Source organism: Miniopterus natalensis, chromosome 5, assembly GCF_054644295.1.
Source record: "Miniopterus natalensis isolate mMinNat1 chromosome 5, mMinNat1.hap1, whole genome shotgun sequence".
NCBI lineage: Eukaryota > Metazoa > Chordata > Mammalia > Chiroptera > Miniopteridae > Miniopterus > Miniopterus natalensis.
In genome coordinates this window covers 44543544-44563742 of record NC_142085.1, presented here as the reverse complement: position 1 = coordinate 44563742, position 20199 = coordinate 44543544, and the positions used below count along the sequence as shown (strand labels likewise).

The window sequence follows — 20199 nt, the reverse complement described above, 5'->3', positions numbered from 1 at the left end:
GAGTCCCAAACAAGATGAACCCAAAGAGGTGCACATCAAGACACATAATTAAAATGCAAATGGTTAAATAAATAAAATGCAAAAGGTTAAAGACAAAGAGAAAATCACTTCATTATCTATAAGGGAGCTTCCATAGACTGCCAGCTGATTTCTCAACAGAAACTTTGCAGGCCATAAGGAATGGCAAGAAATATTCAAAGTGATGAAAAGCAAGGACCTACAACCAAGATTACCCAGCAAAGCTATCATTTAGAATCAAAAGACAGATAAAGAGCTTCCCAAACAAGAAAAAGCTAAGGAGTTATCACCAACAAACCAGTATTATACAAAATGTTAAGGATCTTCTGTAAGAAGAAAAAAAAAAACCAAGAAATGGCAATAAATACGTATCTATCGACAACTGAATCTAAAAAATAAAATAAACAAGCAGAACAGAAACAGACTCATAGATCAAGAGAACATAATTTTATGGTTGCCAGATGGGAGGGGGGGTTGGCAGATGAATGAAAAAGGTGAAAGGATTAAGAAGTACTAGTTACAAAATAGTTAAGGGATGTAAAGTACAGCATAGAGAATAAGTCAATAATATCCTAATAATTATGTATGGTGTCCGATGGGTTCGAGATTTATCAGAATGATCACTTGGTACATTATATAATGTCTAATCACTGGGATATACACTTGGAACTAATATAACATTGTAGGTCAACGGTAATTGAAAAATAAAAATTTTTTTAAAAATGAAAAAAGCTATCTTCATCTTTTTCTTGAGAAAAAGACTTGTATTTATTGAGCTATTTTACTTATTAGGAATTTAACATCTTAACTGTGCCAATAGTTAATGAAAATTGTTACTGTTCCTGTTGGTGCATGGGTAGGTAGGTTTTGAGTATTCTGCCTTTATTTTTCCCATAAACCTGTTTTAGTGAGTTGCAGAACTAAAGATAGCTCAAGAATGCATGTAACATTACAGCAGAAATGTCTGTGCTTGCATTTCCTGATATATGCCATGTACTTCAACTCCCGGTATCTTGCTCATTCTGTTTCTTTACCTGGATTGCTCACCCCCTTCCCAAACCTAGTTACCATAAAAGAGAAGACCCTTTCCTACAGACAAAATTTATCCCCATTCCTTTATTCTACTGATACAATAAACCCATTATTACTACATTTAGCAACCTCTACTGCAATTGTTTGCTTTTTGAAGTTGTTCTTATACTTTCCCAGGTATCAGAAACACCTGGAGAAATTAAAACACGACTGATGGGCTTCATCCCCAAAGTTTCTGATTCAAAGGTTTGGAGTGAGGCTTGAGAATTTGCTTTTGTTGTTGTTGTTAATCCTTACCTAAGGATATTTTTTTCCATTGACTTTTAGAGAGAGTAGAAGGAAGGGAGGGAGGAATGGGGAAGGAGGGAGAGAAAGAAAGAAAGAGAGAGAGAGAAACATGGATGTGAGAGAGACACACATTGATTGGCTGCCTCCCTTGTGTGCCCCAACTGAGGATGGGGATCAAATTTGCAACCCAGGTGCATGCCCTTGACCGGAGATTGAACCCAGGACGCTTTGGTGTGCAGGCCAACACTCTAACCACTGAGCAACACTAGCCAGGGCTCCTTTTTTTAAAGTTTTTTTTATTGATTTTGAGAGAGAGAGAGGAAGGGAGAGGGAGAGAGAAACATCAATGTGAGAGCAAAACATCAATTGGCTGCCTCCTGCACACCCCCTACCAGGGACCGAACCAGTAACCCTTCAAAGGATAGGACAATGGCTAGCGAACTGGGCCACATCAGCCAGGGCAAGAGCTTTTTTCTAAAAAGCTCCCAGGTTATATGGCTGCTCCAAGGACCACACTTTGAGAACTACACTTTTAGATCAGTGCTGTCTAAAAGAACTTTTTACAATGATAAAAATGTTCTATATCTGAACTGTCCAATATGGTAACTACTACCCATATGTGGCTATTGAGTACATGAAATATGCACAGAACGACTGAGTGTATTAGCTTCCTATTGCTGCTCTAACAAATTACTGCAAACTCAGTGACTTCACCACCACATATTTATTATTTTAGTCTCATTTACCATGAAAAGCTCAGAAAGGATTTCACAGAGCTGTGGTTATTACAATTTCAATAACACCTACCTAGCTCCAAATGCTTATAAAAATGTATTTGAGCCCGGCCGGGCGTGGCTCAGTGGTTGAGTGTCGACCTAGGATCCAGGCGATCGGGGTTCGATTCCCGGTCAGGGCACATGCCCGGGTTGTGGGCTCGATCAATGACTCTCTCATCATTGATATTACTATCTCTCTCTCCCTCTCCTTTCCTCTCTCTGAAACCAATAAAGATATATTTTTTTAAAAAAAATGTATTTGAATACTTTGTTCCTAAGGAGAGGAATTCCTGGATATCAATCTTTTCTACAACTGCAAAAGAAAAATTTATCTCTTTGGGTTAAATACTTGTCAGGCAAACACAAGGGGGTAGGAAAAAAGAGCAAGTATTGCCACAAAAAGTAGGGGTACCAGCTTAGATTTACATACTCCTCTCTCTGTTGCTCCTTCAGAATACAGAAAAAGTTGAAACTGTCTATACTAAAATATAGCCCAAAAGTCAGCAGTAAGATGCTAAAGTTAAAGGTAAACACATTCCTTTAAGTCCAAGCCCAAAGATCATCTTTCCATCAACATCTGTCACCTCCAGACCCCTCTACTGCTTTGAGTAGCATTAGCATTTCCTAATAGCCTACTGATTCTCCTCTGCAATGTGTCTCCCATTTATCCTCATTCTTGCCACTTGAATTTGTTTTGGGCTCCCACTATAGCTATCTATGTCCTCTCTCCAAATACATGCTACACACAACTGTTGGGTTAGTTCTTCTAAAGCAATCTTGCTCATATCACTTCCTGCTCAAAAACTATCCATTACTTCCCAATGTCTAATGAATAAAATCCAAACTCTTCTTTGATATAACCTGGTGCCTTCCTTTCCAGCCCCATCATTCATTATCCCAAGGTTTTCAAAATCCCAAGGTTCAGTGAATTCCTGCTTGCAAACACAATTCCTGACAGCATCTCCCTACCACATCTATCTATGAGCTCATAAGCAAGTCTCGATGTGAATATCCACAGGTTAGAATGTGAAAATAAGGTTCTAGAAAAGTCACGTGATATATTACACAATTAAAATACTTGGACTTCAGTAGGGAATGGGGGAACCACCAAAGGTTTTTAAAGCAGAGCAATACCATGATCAAATGTACACTTCAGAAATTTAACTCTAATAAGAAAAATATAGAAAATGTTAGTGGCAAGGAAGATAGAAAAAGCCATTATAACAGTGTCAAAGACAATGAGGGGTGACTAAATTATTAGTAGTGGAAATAAAGACAAGAAGCAGATCAGCGAGATTTCTGTGGCAGAATCGAAAAGATTTAATGGAAAGTGTATTCAAATGTCCATTCTTGACCACTTCAAAACCATTGCCTGAGTTCTCTTTTCCAAATACAAATCTGATCACAATCCCTCATCTGCTTAAAACCTTTCAGTGCTTTCTGCTGATTTAAGGTTTAAAAAAATTTTTTGTCACAATTCTTCTTACAAAACCCTGAGTGACCTGGCCTCTGCCCACCCCTCCAGTGTTGGTCTACACCACTCTCTCCCATTTCCCAGCAGTCTTTGCTCTGATCATATTGTCCTTTTTTTAGCTCCTTGAACATGCTATTTGTTCCTTCCCACCACAGGGTCTCTGTAGAGAGTGCTTTTTTCTTGAAGTTCTACCTTCAGTAATTCATCTTTGATATTTTTGCCTAAGTAATGTTTGAGCCTTCCCTAACCTCTCTCCCCACTAGGTCAGGCCCTCTGTTAAATATTCTTATACCACTGTGTCCATTTTCTATATGGCCTCTTTTCAGTTTATGATTATATTTTTTGTGGTATTCCTGGTAAAATGTTCATCTCACCCACTGGACTATTAAGTTCCATGAAGACTAGGACAGGCTTTGTTCTATCCACCACTGTATCCCCAGCTCTCAGCACAGGGCCTGGCAGGTTGGTAGGTGACTGAATTAATGAAATTCCTAATTTAGTAAAAGACAGCTCTGAGGTTCCTAGCTTTGATAACAAAGTAGTCATGCTTTTAACTGAAATGGAGAACCAAAGAAGACATCCAGATGAAGATGTCCCATACATAGCTGGAAACAATAGTAGAGAAAACAAGACATAACTGGTACAGTTGAGATTACTCTCTTCAAATAACGATTGTCCTGGAAAGGAAGGGAGGAGAAAGAGGAGGAAGGATTATATACCAACATCTCCTGGGAAGAAGAAGAGAAAGAGGAAGAGGAAGAGGAAGAGGAAGAGGAAGAGGAAGAGGAAGAGGAAGAGGAAGAGGAAGATGGGCTTTTGCAAATTTGCTCTCACTTTCCCCCAATTGAGGATCTCAATACACAATGAGAGCTGACACTGATAGGAATGTTGTACCTATGAAAAGTATAGAGGTGCCCGACTGGTGTGGCTCAGCAGTTGAGCATCGACCTACGATCCAGGAAATCTGGGTTCGATTACCAGTCAGGGAATAGACCCAGAATGCAGGCAAGACCCCTAGCAAGGGGTGTGCAGGAAGCAGCTGATCAATGACTCTCTTTCATCATTGATGTTACTATCTCTCTCTCTCTTCCTCTCTCTGAAATAAATAAAAATATATATATTTTTTAAAAAGATAAGTGTAGAGGCAAAATTTTAAACACTGAGAAACACAATAGTGAAAGAAAAGAATTGCAGCCTCAGTCATAATCTTTTGAGGAACAATTCCAACAAATTCAGAAGGTGAAGCAAATGAGAGAAGGATCACCTAGCACTGTGATACAACAATGCCTTTAAAAGAGTCTAAAGGAATTAAAAAAAAAAAAAAAATGGGAATGCAATAAGCATTTGTAGAGAAAAATAGGAAAAAGCCAGAGGAGAGGGAGTGCACTTTGAGGCTCATGGGAAAGGCTAAATTTAATACAGCAAGATCCCTGAAGAATATGTAAGAGAAAATAACAACAAACACTACATATACTGAAAACTACATGCCAGACACTGATCTAAATATTCTAAATACATTATTAAATTACTTTAATCCCCCACAAATCCTATGAGATATATACTACTATTCTTTTTCCTTTTTACAGGTGAGTAAACAAATACAGATGATTAAGAAACTTACCCCAACGTTAAACAGCTGGTAAGTGGCAGGTCTGGGATTGGATCCCAGCTTTGTCTCCAAAGCCAGGTGACAAAGTCAAGAATATTCATTAGAGAGACGTGCCTAATTTTTTTTTAAAGGGGGCCATTTCCTTGTAAAATGGCAAGAAATGCTAGGAGATAACTGGGATAGGGGAGGAGGGAATTCTTTCCCTGAATGTCTCTGTCCCCCTCCAAAGAGGCGCTGAGTGAGATGGGGAAGCGGCATTGAGGAGTGGGAAAAGTTTGGAGCTGGAGCTGTAAAGAATGGAAAAGACCAGAAAAGAACTTGGGAAAGACCAGGGAAGCATCAGAGTCAAAGCCAACTTGATCCCTGAAGCATTTATCCTGAAATTCTGCGAATTCTACATTAACATCTGAGTTAGGGCCTACGACGTGTCATGGTTCTAAGCACTATGGAAATCAAGAAAATTCTCTGGGTCAAAACAATCTCAGAAACCACCACCATCAATGACCACCTGACACTTACGAAAACCCATTCCTCCAAAGAATCCCATCCGAAAGCCTTTAAGACTACGTTCGAAGACGAGATTGTTTTGGGGGGAACCGGAATGGGGCGGAAGGAGCAGTTTTAAGTGCTACCCCAACATACGTTCGCCCCCAGCACCAGCCTGGACCATCTCCAGGGAGGAGAGGGACGCGTGTGCGAGCCCAGAAGCTGCAGCCCAGGGCGACGGGAACCCGTTTACCCGTGGGCCCCGGACATAAGGCTCACCCACCCCTCACCGACTCCGCCGCTCTCTTCGACTCCGTGGCTCCCCGGACGCCGCCGGCCTCCGCTCCGGGCACTACTTCGCCATGTAGTCTCTTCCCCAGCAGCCCCGTACGGACCGGACTATCGGGAATTTACCCACCCTGCCTGGCCCAAAATAGCCCGGAATCCTTTCGGTGCAACGAGGTCTCCCTGGCATTTCTGCCAATGCCGGAGCGCAACCAGGTCGCGGAGGCGGGACTGAGCGCCCACGGCCAATCAGGACAGACGCAAAGCACGTCCCGGCGCACAGAGCTAGTTCCCGCCGTCGGCAGGGGAAAAAAACCCAACACGGTTTGGCGCCAAACTCCAGTAGTCTACAGGGTCGGCGGAAGGGAGAGGGGGCGGGGCCGGAGCTGGCGGGGAGAGAGACCGAGGGGAGCTTCCCTACGGAAGGGGTGGAGCCTCGACCAGGGCGGGGTCTGGGAAAAGCTCTTTTAATGAAAGGGAAAGTAAACTATGAGGTCTTGTATTTATTTGGTCCTTCTTTCCAAAAATTCTGTTTCGTATCAACCACATTCTAGACATGGTGCTGGACGCTGGCTCAATAACGATGAATAAGCGCTGTTCCTGGCCCTCAGACGCTGTCCTGGATGATGGGCGAACAATTTAGCCCAGGGTGTTGGGAGCTTTGAGGAGGCGTAGGAGTCGAATAGTGGAGCGGGAGAGAGCTTTTATAGAGGGTAAAGTACCCGAAGAGCCTAACAGAGCCTACAGGAACCTGAGGTGAGGGTAGGGTTCAGCCTCAGGAGGCGGAGCCTGCGCCCACAGACTGGTGAGGAAGTAAAACAAAGCCAACTTCCTCGGCTACTTCATGTGGGGATCTTGATTCGTCTTGACCCCCAGCCATTTCCTCCAGTTTGTTCATATTAACAACTTGCAAGTTCATATCAACTTATCACATATTTATGATTTTCTAAAAGACCTCCCATTTGGAAGAATATGTTTTGGGAGAAAACTGGCTTCCTAGATTCTCCCCCAACCAGCTTAGCTTCTAAGAAGTTAGACACTTAGGCATTCCAGGTATTGGAGACTGGGAACCGGTAAAGGGTTGCAACCACAAGGCCTTCATTGTTGCTGAAGCAGAAAGGCTGGAGGGGGAAGCAGGAGTCAGACCTTGAAAGGCCATATATATGTCAAAGAGCTTGGAATTTACCTTTAAATGATGAGGCATGGGGACCACTGAAGGATTTTAAGCTTGAGGTTGTCATGATCTGATTTGCTTTTTTTTTTAATCCTCACCTGAGGATATTTTTATCATTGCTTTTCAGAGAGAGTGGAAGAGGGGGGGTGGGGAGAGAAACATTGATATGAGATACAAATCAATTGGTTGCCTCCTGCATGTGCCCCAACCCAGGCTGGAGCCTGCAACATAGGTACCTGCCTGAAATTGAACCTAGGACCCTTCAGTCTGTGGGACAACAGTCCAACCACTAAGCCAAACCGGCCAGGGCCTGATTTGCATTATTAAGACCCTTTGGCCTTGAGAAGGAGGATTCTGAAATGCTCTTGTAGTGATCCAGGCTACAGAAAATGAGGATCTGAAGGAGATGGTAAGAAAGGGGATAGATTTTAGAATATTTAGGAAATAACATCAACAAAGCTTAGTAAATGATTGAATGTTGGCTTTCAGCATAGTGTTTATCAAAAAATATTTATTGAGAACATAACATATATATTTCAAAAATAAGAAAAGGTTTCCCAAAAAATTCTTCCAGAAAAGTGACCTTTAAAGTCTCTCATTTCACTGGTACACTCTTAAATACTTTACATTGAATAAAAAGTTGTGATTGGTTTTTAAATATTCACTTGGAAAGATCTTAATCAGTGCCAATTTGGGAAACTTATAGAAGTCAACTGAAGAAATCAGTATTTTCGTAAAGGAAACAAATACGTGTTTTATGGAGTCTGAACTCACAATTGCAAATTGCTTTAAAAAAAAAAGCAATTCCTGTCTTGGCTCCGTCAACTAGCATGGCTCCGTGGTTGAACATCTACCTATGATCCAGGAGAACCCAGTTTGATTCCAGGTCAGGACACACATGCCTGGGTTGCAGGCTCCATCCCCAGTAGGGGGCATGCAGGAGGCAGCCAATCAACAGCTCTCTCTCATCATTGATGTTTCTCTCTCTCTCCCTCTCCCTTCCTCTTGCTGAAATCAATAAAATATCCTCAAAAAATATAAAATCCTCAAAAAAACCAAAACAGATTAACAAGAGAAAAACACAGAAATTTAGTAACATGTATACTTCATATATACATGGGAAATAGCCAGGGAAAAAATAATTAACTACGCAAGTGAGGGTCATTTTCATCCATTGTCCTTTGTCAGCAGGGAACCCTCTCAATCTTTTTGGAATTTTAAAAATATTATTTATTTGGAAATGTTTTCTACCCTTTTCACAGTTCATTCATTCTGGAAGTTCTGTGTTGAGTCTGAGTTCCCCCAGAAGCAAACATTCAAACTCTAGAAAAAATATTCAAATTTAAATACATTTTTAAAAGATTTAATCAACACAATACAGTATATGATGATGTGTTGTGGAATTTTGTTAACCAGTGTCACCCCAATAAATTCAAAAAAAAGGGGGGAAAATGTTGAATCATAGTACCCTATAGGCTTGTTGTTGGAGATCTGCCCATGTCAGTACAGAAACATCTACCCCCTTTTAAAACACTTTTTAGAGGTATAATTTACACAAAGTGCACAAATCTTGTGTGCAGTTGGTTTTGCTTTATCATCTACCAGAATAACCACCACCCAGAGCAAGATAATGAAACCTTTCCATTACCCTAAGAAGTTCCTTCAGGCCCCTTTGCAATTAGTAACACCAAAAGCAACCATTAGCCAGACTTTATCATTATTTTGGCTTGTTCTTGAAGTTCATGTAAATGTATTTTTAACTTTATGTACTCTTCTACTCCACTCTTTTAAAAATATTTTTAGAGAGAAACATTGATTTGTTGTTCCACTTACTTATGCATTCATTGGTTGATTCCTCCTGTATGTGCCCTGACCAGGAAAGAACAGACAGCGCTGGCTTATCAGGAGGACCCTCTAACCAACTGAGCTACCCGGCCAGGGCCCACTCTATCTACTCTTTTTAATGGTTTCAGAATGTTCCATAAAGCATGTATCAGACTTTAAACATTCCCCAACTGAACACCTATTTCAAATATATGCTGCAAGGGGCGTGACTGTCATACTTGTGTGCGAATTTCCATAGGCTAGAGGTCTAGAATTGCTGGATCCCAGATGGAGGAATGTTTCTCTTTCATATCCTATCTTTTTGCGTGTTGAGGCACGGGGAGGCACTGTGGGCTGAAAACTACACGTCTCCCTCGCTCCTCCATCTTGGCAAAATCTAGTCTCGTCGTCCGGCTGCGCGTCGCCTCCGGCCTTTCCATCACTAAGCCCGGGACCCGGTTCGCGTCAGCTCTCCCTGCTTGGATTCCCCTCCTGTAACTGGCGCAGTAGTGACGCCAGGCGTTTCCGCTGCCTGGGGCGCGGGGGCGGGCCGTTCCCTCGTCGCCGTCGGCGTCGCGGACTGATGACGCAAGTGCCGCGTGCTCCCCCCACGTGTGCTGCAGCTCTCCGGGTGCCTGTAGAGCTGCTGCGGCCGCGCTTCCGGGGGGGGCGTAGTTGGTAGCAGCTCGGGCTCGGGAACCTCGGCCGCTTTGGACCTCTGAGCGTGAAGCAGGGAGCTCTGTCGTTGCCCCGGGTAGAGGACCCGCGGTCATGGAGCACCTTTTGCTGGAGGTGGCGGCAGCGCCGCTGCGTTTAATCGCTGCCAAGAGCGAGAAGAGCCGCAGCGAGCTGGGCAGGTTCTTGGCCAAGCAGGTAAGAACCAGAGCGAGAGGGAAAACGCCCGGCGGACCCCGCTGCCCTCCTCGCGCGTGCCCCGCGGCCCTGCGTGGTGACGCGCAGCTTTAAGGGGACAGAGAAGCAGCGTCTTGTCATTCTGGCCCCCTCCCCAGGCTGGCCGGTGGCGGAGGCGTCGGCACGTGTTTGAGGAGATTGGAAAGAGCCTTTGTTTTTTATTTGGGAGAGCCCTTTTTTTCTCCACTGACTTACTCCATGCGGTGCTCTGACCCCGTGTGGCAGACATGGCTTTCGGAAAGAAATGTGGCTTGTTTTTCTGTAATTGAGGTGGAAGTCTGCCCTTTTGCCATGTGTTTTACTTAAGTGTCCCGGGTCCAGCCGCCTCTGTTCGTTTGGGTGAATGTTTTTCCTTTTTGCCCTGTCCCTTCTTTTCGGCCTTTTGACTAGTATTGATTGCGTCCCTGCTGTGCCTAAGGCAGTGTGGTTTTGTGGGGAGACATAAATAAATCCGCTACGGTGTCTACCCCCAGGGAATCTAACATTCGTTTTTGAAGGCAGTTCATGAACAGAAAACACCTGAAGGAAAAAGCTAGACAGTGCTAACTGCATGATACCATAGTAATTATGAGGTAAATTAGAATTTTCTGGGAAATGGGTGTTTGGCCTTTTAAGAGCCTTTTCTCGTTGACTTCCCTCCCACTGCTCCCCTCCAGCTCCCCCACCCCATCTGAGTTTGGGACCCTTATCACGCATTTTTTTAACTTTTCATTTTAATTTCCTATTTTATGCTTCTCCACCCCCAGTATCCATTACCTTCAAAACAGATTCCCCACCCCACCCCAAACTCCAGTATTTAGAACTTATTCAGTAACAAATGTATTGTCTTTATATCTCATTGCTTAGGAGGCTGTGGCAGTATTTTGAGTCGGGAGTGGCAGGGAACTAACGTGAGAGGTATTTCTGTTTGGAAACAACACATTAAACGTGTGAAGCAAAGAGGAGGGAGTGGAAAATTTCCCTGGCATTTCTTCTGGCCTATGAGCCCCCAGTGAAGGGAATCACTAACAATTGGGGAGGTCTAGAAGGAAAACTGATTTTTGGTGGGCTGGAGTAAGGAGAGAATCATTTTAAATGAGCTGAGTTTGTGACAGGCTCCTGAATTATGGATTGCTGCTAGAGGTGTGTTTTGTTTTTTCCTTGTAAATGGGCTTTAGAATGTAGAGCAGAGGTTCTGAATCTAGGGATCATGGACAGCAACAGGGGATTTATAATTCCACACCACTACGTGGATGCAAAATTGGTGTTTATGTATTGGGAGTAGCGTGGGAAAATGGTTTGTAGCCTTTACAAGATGAGGTTTTAGAGAATCTGACACAGTATAGTGTGAGAACCACTAATGTAAATTCTGAGACTGTATTGGTAATACTGTTGGAACCTCTTTGCCTTCCTTTTCTTTGCCTCACAGTCTTCAAATTCTGTCCTGTCTCAGATATGTCTGTCAGGTTTCTTTCCATTTCAGAGAAGAGGTGATTGTGTTGTCATTTGATTTTTATCCAGTTTTTGGAAACAATGATTTTTATTGGGAAGTAAAGAAATTTGAAATACTGGTTCTCATTTGAGTTTGGGATCTGAATTAAGAATTTTTTAGGATTGTGCTTCCTTCTGTGATCCTTATTTAAACTGGAGACATTATCCTCTCTATCCAGTCATATATTATAGAGAACTGAGTGTCCTCAACATTTCATTTTTTTTTCTTCACATATAGCCAAGTTCACCTGATTTGACTTTCTCAGTATTGAATCTGTTCCTTTTCATTTCTACTACTGCTACCATCCTACAGTTCTACTCCAATTCCAGTGTATGGGTTTTCCAGCACCCCCAAGCAGTTCTCAGACACCCGCAGTGTGTCCTGCAGTTTAACTGAAGTCTAACATTTTCTACCTGAAGATAGGTTCAGATCCCACAGGTTAAGGGCTCAGTCCTATAAGACTGCCTTTCTCCTCTCACTTCAGATGCTGATTGCAACACCAGGTTGTTCTCTTTTAACCCTCACCTGAGGATTTTTTTTCCCTTTCTTTTCAGAGAGAATGGAAGGGAGGGAGGGAGAGAGGGACAGACAGACACCCCCACCCCCACCCACATACACCGATGTGAGAGAGACACATTGACTGGTTCCCTCCTGCATGCACCCCAACCAGGGTGTGGGATTGAGCTTGCAACTGAGGTACGGGCCCTTCAGTCTGCCAGCCGATACTCTAACCACTAAGCCAAATGGGCTAGGGCCCTAGATTTCCTTTTGAAGAAAAAGTTTATTAAATAATGCCCTCTCTGGAGGTTTTTCTCTAACTCACAAGTGTCCATTTTAATAACATGTCTAGGACAGTTATGTTTGTTTTTATTTATTTTGTAGATGATGTATTTTTTTTCTTCACATTGTAACCACTTACTATATTTTTATTTTTATATTTTAAAAATACACTTTTAGAAGAACTTATTTATAGGGACATTCAGCAGTTGAAAATGTGAGGTCATGCCCCTGTATATCATGATCAAATCTGTTAAATTTGCTTGCCTCCATTTTTATGAACTCTTTTGGATGACTCCTATGAACAGCAGAACTAATATTGATAAAACTTGTTTTAAGATAACATTCTTTCCCCATCAGTGCTTTGTTCAAAATTAGATGTTTTTTTTTAAGAGAATGCTCAATAATTTGGGAGACTGTAAGAGCTCAGGTGTAAGGTGACCTTTTCAGAATGAAACTTTGTAAAAAATTGTTATGTTTTTGCATATGGTATTTAGGTTGTGTTCAAGCTGCACTCTTGTAGATAACTGTTTAGTGTGAAACTCCTTAGGATAAATTTATGGTATTGGACTTCCTGGGTCAGAGACTATGTTGCTTTGGCCGGCAGCAAGGGTTGTAGAGTCCTGCATGCATACTAGTCACATGTGACCTTTTACACTCTTTATAGTTTTCCCTATTATGGTTATGTACATTCAGCCCAGGGACTAGAATTTTGTGGTCTATTTCATCTTGCATATCAAAGTGTGGTTGTCTGCTTTGGATCTGTTTTAGGGATAGCCTTATTTATTTCCAGGAATTGATTTCTTAATCTCTATCCTTTCCTCAAGAGAGTGAGCAGTTTTGCATACTAGCTGCAGTTTTCTTATTTTTTTGTTTTCACTTAATTCCTGTATTTTCCTTCAAGAGCAAAGGAGCTGGGGGAAACACTAGGTTCCCTGGGAGATTGTTGCAACCTTGAAACATAGATTGTTTTTCAGAGAAGCTGTGTAGCATTTTACATGGAATTGATATCAGTCCTTTTACTTAAACCCCAGTGGACTGATACTTATTTCTAACAGCCTTTACGCTAAATTAACTCTAATCCTCTATTGCAAAAAGCCCCTACTGTGGGTCTAAAAAAATTTTTTTTTTTTATTGATTCTAGAGAGGAAGAAGGAGGGAGAGAGAGGGAGAGAGAGACATAGATGTGAAAGAGGAACATCGATTGGTTGCCTCCTGCATGTGCCCCAACCAGGGATTGAACCCACAACGTGGGTATGTGCCCATACCGGGGAATTGATCCCACCACCTTTTGGTGTACGTGATGATGCTCCAGCCAACTGAGCCACACTTGCCATGGCACCCCCACTGTGTCTTATAAGATAAACTCATTTGTAAGTCGGGAAATTGGTTATTTTTATTCCAAGCTAGAGCTCTTTGCTCTTCTGCAACAGTGCAAAGAAATATTGTTTACGTAGATCTTTTGTGTGGCTTTTCTCTCAGGTATGGACACCTCAAGATCGCCAGTGTATACTGAATACCTTAGCACAATTACTTCTGGATAAGGACTACACTGTGCTGATTTGTCGCCAACTGCGCCCTATCCTTTTGGATTTGCTAGAAAGAAATGCTGAAGCCATTAAAACCGGGGGCCAGGTCAACCACGATCTACACGAACGGCTCTGTGTCTCAATGAGCAAAATCATCAGTAGCCATCCTGATGTCCTCCCGTGAGTAACAGTTTTATTCTTCACGTTTCTCATCAAGGTAGTAGAACCTGCTCTCTCCTGGGAAGTACGGAGGAGTCTGAGTTGTGAATGGGAGATGAAAAACACAGAAAGGAAAGAGAGAAGTGGTACTGTTTTATAAAAATAATCTCAGAGAATCCATTTATCCAGCTCAGTTCAGTGACCATTTACTAGGTTTCTTTTAAGTCTTGGCCATCAAGACAGAAAATTAGCCAAGATATAAGCCATGTATATTTGTTGTTTTTCACCCTCACCCAAGGATATTTTTTCCATTGATTTTTAGAGTTGCCGGGGGGGGGATAAAGAGAAAGAGAAACATTGATGTGAGAGAGACACATCGATTAGTTGCCTCCCACATGCACCCTGGCTGGGCCAGGAATTGAACCTGCAACCCAGGTATCTCCCTTGACCAAGAGTCAAACCCTAGACCCTTGGGTCCAAGGGCTAATGCTGTAAACATGGAACCATACTATCCAGGGCCATATAAGGCATATTTAAATGAGTTCTAGCTGAGGCTCTTAAAACATCCACTTCAGATGGATGAGATTTGTTGCTTGCTGGAGTAGCTGAAGGGTATGAGTTAGAAGAGCTCTAGGATCCTTTAGCTTTCTATAAACCTGACCGAATTAGTATGGTAAGAAGTTGTGTTTGAACTGGATTCTAATATTTCTTTTTTAGCTTGTTCCATTTCCAATTGGGCTGGTTCAGCACTCTGTAGACAACAAGGAAATTCCCCCACTCCCAGGCGGTTACCGTACTACTGCTGAACTTATTGTGTAATATGTTTCAGCCCAGAACTTCTGGGCTCAGACAAGCCGCCTGCCTCAGCTTCTGAAGCATCTGGGGCTACAGGCACATGCCACCACACATGGTTTTCTCTTCTTAATTGATAATAAAATATGATTTGTGTGAAATAGCCCAGAGAAGTAGGAAAATGAATGTCAAGAGTTTTTTAATTGAGAAGGTAAACGGCTTTTACTCCAAACATGAATAATGTTCTTTGTACTAATAGGAGCATCTCTTGTACCCACCTCTTTGTGTGTGTGTATCCATCTCCTATGTATTAGTCTTCATCAGTACAATAAGTACACTTGGCTTTCTTGGAAGTATGATCTCTAGGTCCTTGAATGAGGGAATAAGAAAAGGCTTGGGGGAAAACCATAATTTTTATGAGCTTTTTCCCTAAAATGGGAGGGAAAAAGTAGGCCTAGTTTAATGAAACTAGAAAATATACAGCAAAGTAAAAAACAGCATCATATGTAGTAATCAGGAACACATGGTGTGGGTTGATTGAAAATTGGGATTATGCTTGACTTGGTAATCATTTAGGTGTACTTCACCGTGGTACTATTTCACGAGGTGTGCTAGTCAGTCCTGTAGGATTGGTATGTGGGTAACTTGAACCCCAGCTTCTCTTAAGGCTTTATGGTAGAGCGCTTCCAGGGTCATTAAAATGATGGATTAGCTATGTCTGGTCTCCCATCAGCTTCAAATTTTATGTTTTTATTAAATGAATGTGAGGCACATCCCTACTTTTTTTTTTTTTTTTTAAATACCAGTATTCTTGGGCTATTTTTTTTTTTTTTTAATATATCTTTATTGATTTCAGAGAGAGAAAGGGAGCGAGAGAGATGGAAACATCAATGATGAGAGACTCATCATTGATCCGCTGCCTCCTGCACGCCCACTGACTGGGAATCAGGCCCCACAACCTGGGCATGTGCCCTGATTGAGAATCGAACCGTGATCTCCTAGATCCTAGGTCTATGCTTAACAGCTAAGCCACGCCCGGCTGGGCCCTACTTTTCCTTATTTACGTTTTGCCAAGGCAGTATATTTTATATTTTAGTTATGCTCCTATTGTTCCGAAATGGTATAATGCAGTTAACAAAGGTGCCCATGATAGAGTAACTTAAAAACAAGCAAAAGAAAAAAAAAGCTGTGTGTAACTGATGAGTCAATGCATAATGTACAGTGGACTTTAGGTAGTGATGTGGAATGAGATTTTTATTTTTAATTTTAAGAAATGCAGCTGATTAATTTAGTGTGTGCCTCAAATTTCCATAGAGGAAAGACATCTAATGTATTAGGAATATACCTAATATACTTAGGTAAGATACATTTATTTATTCAGTAGATAAATATAGAAGGCCTCTTTTTAAGCTCTAGACCACATCATGGGGTTAAAAAAGTCAAATATAATGGGTTTATGTACTTCCAAACAATTGAATACAATATGTTAATAGAAGTGTCATCCAAATATTTAAAGGCAACAAGGAAATCATTAAAGTAACAAAAATGAGTGTGTTATCCTCTTGGAAATCAGAGAAGGTTTTGTGTTGTGGTAGATTGTGGAGGAAGAATGAAGGGAAGAGAAATGGGATGGGTATGAAAATCTAGAGACTAGACAGGAGGAACCCAGTCAAGCTAGGGTCCTCATGCCATGCCATTAATTGGTGGGCTCACACTGCTTTCTGAGGCCCAGCTATTAACCTATTTGGGGCCTCTATGAGGTATCATGGTCGTCTTAACAAGACTTTTTTTTTCCCCTTGCTTAAGCTAGCTGTTCATTACTGCCTCCCCCTGCCCCCAATTGAGACATGATTGGTGTAAAACATTGTATAAGTTTAAGATAGATAGTGTGGTGATTTGATACACATATATATTTGAAATGTTTACCACAGTAAGGTTAGTTAACATGTCTTTCACCTAACGGTAATTACCATTTTGTTGTTATTTATTACTGTTTTTGCATATAGAATTCTTGAACACATTTTTCTACCCTTTGCCAAGTTCTTTGTCAGGATGCTGTGAGAGCACTTCTAGTCTGTTGATGCTTGCTTATTTTTTAATCCTCACCCAAGGATATTTTTTCCATTGCTTTTCAGAGAGAGAGAAACATCGATGTTAGACACATCGACTGATTGCCTCCCGTACACGCCCCAACCGGGGCTGGGGATTGAGCCTGCAACCTGGGTACTCGCCCTTGGCCAGAATTGAACCTGGGACCCTTCAGCCTGTGGGCCGACACTCTAATCACTGAGCCCGACTGGCTAGGGCGCATCTTTTCGTTCTTTGCGTTGTCTTTGGTTTGTTCCTCCTTTCTCTCTTGCTTCTCTTCTCCCCTCTCCATAGAATTTGCAAGTCTTTTTAACACACACCTCTCAACCATGACATAAAAATCTTGTGGAAGCTGCCCCTCATTAATAACAAAGACTATCAATCACAACAACATTTTATAGACATTTTCTCCAACCCTCAGTGGTTAGGTGTTACTCCCATTTACAGGTGAGGAGACAAGCTCAGAGATGTTAAATAACTTGCTAGAAAGTGGCAGAGTTGGAATGCAGTCCTAGGTTGGCTGCTTCTAAGGCCCGTGCATCTTTTTCTGCTTTGTGGTGCTGCCTACTCATCCTGTTTGAGGCATTCAGATATTTGTTGACTGACTCAGGTAGAGCTTGATCTTAACAGTATTTTGTATAGATAATGATTATAATCCCAGGAAAGAAAGAATAATCACCCAAGTTCATTTGGATTGTATTGGATTAATTTCTTGGCTTCAGTTTTGAATTTGCTGCCATTTTGTCCTAGGGATGTGGATCCACATCTGTGCTCTCTGTCTTTGATAGGAAAGAGCAGTAATGGTTGGGCCAGCTAACAACAGCAGACAGAATTCTATGGTAGAGCATGCTCCATGTATAAGACGATATATGTATATATGGACAGTCAGTCATGTTGAAATCATGCTGGCATAGAGCAGGGTGAGGGACCAAAAGTAGTTATGCTTTTATTCACCTCTGTTTCAAACCTGTATTCAGAAGAACCATAAAGGCAATATGTTGCAATTAATTGTAGACTTTTCTCCCCCTCTGAGAATTATTTTACTTATCCTGACAGCATTTTTGTGAGGAAAAGAACATCCTCTTTTCATTACAAAAGTAACATATTCAAATAATAACAACACAAAATTGTAAAATGTAAAATGTTCTTTCTACCCTGAAATCCTCTCTAGTGTTTACTGCTACCAGTAGTTTGGTATGTTTCCTCCCTTGTATCTCTTCTTTTTCTCACTCTTGGCACCCACCTGGGAGTGGCACGTTAATATGTTTAAATGCACAAAATTTTTTATTTATCTTTATTGTTGAAAGTATTTTTTCCCCATTGACCCCTTCTACCCTACACCTGTTCCCCCACCCCAGGTAAATGCACACATTTTAAAAACAACTTTATTAACCACATAAGTGTATAATTCAGTGGGTTTTAGTATATTCACAGATAACGTGCAACCATCACTGCAATCAATTTTAGAACATTGGTGCACCTATTTTTAAAATAAAAATTTTAATAAAATTTAAAAGTAAATATTTGATAATACTAATTTTTATTAAAATTGCATATAATTTTTGACTTGCATCTTTGCATATCAGTAAATAAAACTTTAATAGTTGCATAGTATTTTATTCTAATCCCTTTGTTGGGCAATTAGGTTGTTTTGAATTATTATTTATTTAAAATATATCTTTATTGATTTCAGAGAGAGGAAGGGAGAGGGGGGAAGAGATAGAAACATCAATGATGAGAGAGTCATTGATCGGCTGCCTCCTGCGCACCTCGGACTGGGGATCAACCCCGCAACCCTGGCATGTGCCCTGACCAGGAATCGAACCTTGATCTCATGGATCCTAGGTTGATGCTCAGCTGCTGAGCCATGCCTGGCAAGGCGTTGAGTTTTTGATGTGACGTTAAACATCCTTGAGCATGAAAATTTGCGGATCTGCATTGGGGATTAGGAATGTGGATTTGGAAACTGAATGGTGGTATTTTAGTAAAAGTAAATATTTATATAGTACCATATAGTGTTTAAGTTCATAGATATACATTATCTTTTTAGCCTTTATGCTGTGGCATATTTAGGCAGTATTAATCCCATTCCAAATCTTTGGAGAGGTTAACTAAGTTGTTCTAAGTGTCAGAGCCAGAGCTGGACCAAAGATCTTATTTCTAGATGCTAGAAGGAGTGTTACATTGCCCAAGTGAGTGACTCATCCAAGATTAAGTATTTAATCTTGTTGCATTTTTAGATCATATGACTTTCTCTTACCCTAGGAAAGAAACCCTTTTCCTCAGTCTTTGGGTAGGCACTATGGAAAAATCTGATCATGGTTTTCTCTGGCTAAAAATTCTTTATTGGTCCATCCATCATTACTTAGATGAGAATTTTAGAGTACTCCCTGAGTCTCTATAGAAAAGGGTGCTGTAATCAAATAAGTTTGGGAGGGAATATCAGCCAGTCCACATTTTATGTACTTAACAGTGGACTGCAGTTTTTCCTCCCCACTTGCCTCGCAGGCTTAGCACCATTGCCAGTGCACCCTGCTCATTCCCCCCTATTCTCCTCAAAAACCCCTTGGGTGAGGTAGACCACTTGGTTACTGTTATCAGCCTACATATTTTTATATGTTGCTGCCTGCTGGTCCTAAATGTGCTGCCCCCACTAGCTGCCCATGAGCTATTGGAATACATACTAGCCTCTCATACCACAACTGCCACTTCTCTCCTTTGAGCAATAGCTGAATATTGTAAGACCCCTTTGTCCAGTCTCCTTCAGAATATCTTTTTTTTAAAAAAATATATCTATTGATTTCAGAGAGAGGAAGGGAGAGGGAGAGGGACAGAGAGAGAGAAACATCAATGATGAGAGTGTCATTGGGGATTAAGCCTGCAAGCCCGCAGCCCGGGCATGTGCCCTGACTGGGAATCGAACCCTAATCTCCTGGATCCTAGGTCGACCATCAACCGCTGAGCCACGCCCAGTTGGGCCAAAATACCTTGAGTGTTAATTTACCAAGCCTGTATTCCTGTTTGCCTGGCTTGCTTATTGAAATCCAGGCTTCCCACTGATCTCTTGAATTCTCATGTTTATATCCTTTCACCCAGCTGACATCCAGGCCTCTTCTCGTAACCAAACCCATTCCTTGTGCCCTCTGTCTGCTCCGTAATTTGCACACCCTTCTATACTTTGCCTCTTCTCTGAATGTTCTTTCGCCTCCTTGCCTTCACTGATTTGCGGTGGTCTTAAGGATACCGTATCCCTTTTTTTTTTTTTTTTTTAATATACCTTTATTGATTTCAGAGAGAGGAAGAGAGAGAGAAAGACAGAAACATCAATGATGAGAGAGTCATTGATCGAGCCCACAACCTGGGCATGTTACCTGACCAGGAATCGAACCCTGATTGCCTGGATCCTAGGTCGACGCTTAACCGCTGAGCCACGCCCGGCCAGGCCCATATCCCTTTTGATACTCAGATGGAGGCTCTTTAATTTCACCCTCCACATGCCTCATGG

At 41.7% G+C, this 20199-nt stretch overlaps 2 protein-coding genes across 4 annotated transcripts in view; one reads left to right on the top strand and one right to left on the bottom strand.

Moving 5' to 3' along the window:
* Positions 1-6032, bottom strand: part of CASP8AP2 (caspase 8 associated protein 2) — a 30073-nt gene extending 24041 nt beyond the window's left edge. For 2 of the 3 annotated variants that reach the window (XM_087817509.1, XM_016208131.2), the window contains exon 1: positions 5210-5360. In XM_087817509.1, coding sequence (XP_087673635.1) covers positions 5210-5298 — 89 coding nt within the window. In that variant the 5' untranslated portion in view covers positions 5299-5360. Of the gene's footprint in view, positions 1-5209; positions 5361-5973 lie in introns of those variants that run through there. The other variant, XM_016208132.2, reaches the window with a different exon arrangement.
* A 3586-nt stretch (positions 6033-9618) lies between these two features.
* The window catches only part of MDN1 (midasin AAA ATPase 1), a 131584-nt gene continuing 121003 nt past the window's right edge, over positions 9619-20199 (top strand). Inside the window, exons 1-2 of the mRNA XM_016208126.2 lie at positions 9619-9839; positions 13609-13835. Coding sequence (XP_016063612.2) covers positions 9738-9839; positions 13609-13835 — 329 coding nt within the window. The 5' untranslated portion in view covers positions 9619-9737. The remainder of the gene's footprint in view (positions 9840-13608; positions 13836-20199) is intronic.